Consider the following 3,295-nt stretch of genomic DNA (forward strand, 5'->3'; position numbering starts at 1 on the left):
CCCCTACCACCACTCCCAAGGTTCTAACTAACGGGCGTTGAAAAACCTCCAAAAGAGATTGAAAGAGCTTCTAGGGCAGCACTTGCTACATAAGCAAAATTGACCCAATCTTCATCGCTGTCTTTTGCAACTGCGGCCGCCGGGACCGTACTACGGTACTCTGAAGCTCCCGAGTCCCGGCGGGCCCGCCGCGGCCCCGGCGGCCCGGGGCCGGCACTGGACCGGGATCCCGGCCTCGCGCGGGCCGCACGGCGGCTCGGAGGGCCCGGTGACGGAGTGATGGATCGTATGCCAGCCGTGCCAGTCAGATAGCCCGGCGCAACTAACTTCGGACGGTCGATGTGATACTACTGAGTCTGCCGCGTGACTTTAGCATAGTTTACGGTACAAGTCTATGTTGATCTTATGTTTGGTTAGTTATATTGTTTGTCTGGAGTTTTTTCTTTCTGGGTATTGTTTCGTTACTGTGCTTTACATAGAAAGTTCGGCCCTGATGACTCGGGGCCCCATGAGTCTGAGTCTTCAATCAGGCTCCCTCTCTAGCCGCAAGTTGTTTAGGCCTAAAACAAGTCTTTCCCAGCCAGATTGGTCGCCGGGTCGAATATCTGCCAGGCTCAACGTGGACCGGACATGTTCACGGTTGCCGGAAATACGCTTGCAGCTGATTCGATTCAATTATTTTCTTGATGATCTTTGAGTAGGATCAAACTTGAAATGGAACTTCTAGGAGATCTGGCGGAAGTTTCATGTCATGGAAGTTTTATGTCAAGTTCTTTACGGTTCAAAAATTTATCTTTTGGTCTTCAAATCAGCCTGGCGAGTAACTTCTCTCTTCTTATCTCCGAACGGTTTTCTTCTCTCTCCTCAGACATTCTTATCTTATCCTCTACTATGATCTCTCTTCATTGCATCAGCTCGCTATGCATCTCCCTTATCTCAGCTGTACTGCCACTGACATCTAATAGCCCTGCATGAAAATTTTCTTCAGAATGGACAATCCTTCAATGCGTTATTGCCCACTCAGCATAACTGTGAACTTGACGCAGACAGTCTTATCGTATCTCGACTTGGAACTCTGCTGACATTCTCAGAGTCTTGTTTGTCACTTTCTGACGTCCGGTGTAACGTCACAGTGACTACTGTTTCAGAAACTCGGGGGGAGCCTCCGATGGCCCGGATCCGGCGTATGCCAGCCGTGCCAGTCAGATACTGCGGCGCCACCCGCCGAGTTAACAAAAACTCTCCTGTAAACCAAGCCTCCGGCGACTTACGCCGGTTTCGAGGCGGCCATGTAGCGTGTGGGACGGAGAGGGGGCTTTCCTAGCCGTCTTGCTAAGGTCCTCTCATGTCTGGATGGCCTTGGGTTTCACATCCTAGCATACAGTCTATCTCTCATGTGCTCCTCAATTCTGGTTTTGTGTCACGGTGCATTAAACCGTCGGTCTTGAGCAAAAACTGTCTTGTTACAACTAAGGTCGATGTGATATCTGCCAACTTTGCCACCTAACTCTGGCAACTTACAGCTCAGTAGGAAGGCCGGGCTTTGAGTTGCTTGTGAAATAACGGTCATAACGGTCGAGCGGTTAACGGTTAAAAGCGGAGGACATGCTTGGGAGGGAGGGGAGGTAGAGGGAAGAGCGGGAGCGAGCAGAGAGGCGAAGGCAGAGCAGGAGAGGAGAGATAGCTGAAGGTGAGACAGACAGACAGACACAGAGGGGGCTAGGAACACTGGACGAGGAAGGCGAAGCGCAAGAAAAAGTCGACGGTGGTTTGTCCTGGGCCTCCCCGCAGGATGCCTCGTGCTGTTGTCCATCGCCATGTCGAGAAACCCGTGCACAACGCCCTGGAGAACTTTCAGCGCTTCATGCTGGACAACCCGATGACGTCCCTCAGGAACAAGATGTCCGACCTGAACGTCTCGGCATACTCCAAATCTCCCCGGCGCGTCAAGACAGGAAATCCCAGCGAGCATACGAGAATGTCAATGGACAGGACTGAGAGGTACGACAAGTCCAACACCCTCCCTCCACAGAGCGCAATGTTCGCATCAGAACCTCCCTCCTCCTCTCCTCGGGTCGATCGCCTCGCACCGATCAGGAAACAGCGGAAGGACGGGCATGACCTGGACCAATCGTCGGAGCCCGGGCTGACTGCTCGCCTCATGACTATGACCAGCAACCCGCTCTCAGGAGATCTCCGATACGAGGCTGGCTACTCGGAGCTACAGGCGGCCTTCGAGCGAGCATACCAGAAGATGCTCCATGAGCAGCAGCCTTCTGTCGTCGACACGATCCTCTCCACGGCATGGAACCCCGCGGCGAAGAGGTCGGCGATGTCAAGGACTTTCTTCAAGAAGGAGCAGGACAAGAGTAGCAGCTGGGACACGCGTGCCCCTGTATACGAGAAGAAGACCTTCTACGACTCCCTCGAGGACACCCACTGCAGGAGAGTGGTCACAAACATGAAGCTGAAACAGGTCACGCTGCTCCTCCTCTCCTCTCCTCTCCTCTCCTCTCCTCTCCTCTCCTCTCCTCTCCTCTCCTCTCCTCTCCTCTCCTCTCCTCTCCTCTCCTCTCCTCTCCTCTCCTCTCTCCTCTCTCCTCTTCTGTTCTCTCTTCTCCTGTCCTGTCCTGTCCTCCTTGTGCCCTCCTCTTCTACTTCCTGAATACATGTCGATACAGATTTTGCACAAAACGCGGCCACAGTCAGAGCATCTCCTGCAGATGAGGCTGCTGGAGGAGCGGCAGAGCAAGGAGAGCGGGTACCTGAAGAAGCGGGGGAAGGGGAGGAGGAGCAAGAGGAGGGGGCAAGAGCTCTGGGTCGAGACCCTTCAGCGGTTCATGCAGACGTCCAAGGACCAGAAGAAGGATGAGATGCTGACTCGTATCGCTGCACAACCCCAGCAGGGCAGGTCTGGCGCCCCTTCCCATCACTCTGACGAGGCGGCTGAGGCTGAGGAGAGGAGGGAGGAGGGGTCGGCTGCGGCTCGAGAAGCAGCGGAAGAGGGAGGGATGCAAGATCATTGGGAGAGGACGGAAACCGACCCAGCACCAACGGGCGGCGAGCCGGAGGCGATGGCAGGAGGGGAGGAGGAAGGAGAACGACGGCCACCTGGCAGCATCGAGGAGCTGAAGAGTGTGTGGATGCAGGCGAAGGAGGGAGGAGCCATACAGGTGGGAGCAGCAGCAGCAGAGAGCTGCAGGAGGAGGAGGAGGAGGAGGAGGAGGAGGAGGAGGAGGAGGAGGAGGATTCGTAAGTTGGTTTTATTTCTGCAGTTGCCAGCTTTGATCGAGGT

At 55.0% G+C, this 3,295-nt stretch overlaps 1 protein-coding gene across 1 annotated transcript; it reads left to right on the forward strand.

Moving 5' to 3' along the window:
* Positions 1-1,602: 1,602 nt before the first annotated feature.
* On the forward strand, positions 1,603-3,288 carry GUITHDRAFT_166221 (hypothetical protein; the record flags this gene model as incomplete). The annotated part of the gene is made up of 3 exons (XM_005821324.1): positions 1,603-2,476; positions 2,682-3,173; positions 3,283-3,288. The coding sequence occupies exons 1-3, from the start codon at positions 1,793-1,795 to the stop codon at positions 3,286-3,288; spliced, it is 1,182 nt and encodes a 393-aa protein (XP_005821381.1). The 5' UTR covers positions 1,603-1,792.
* Between the last annotated feature and the right edge of the window lie 7 nt (positions 3,289-3,295).

This window comes from Guillardia theta, assembly GCF_000315625.1.
Source record: "Guillardia theta CCMP2712 unplaced genomic scaffold GUITHscaffold_146, whole genome shotgun sequence".
In the NCBI taxonomy this organism is placed as follows: domain Eukaryota; class Cryptophyceae; order Pyrenomonadales; family Geminigeraceae; genus Guillardia; species Guillardia theta.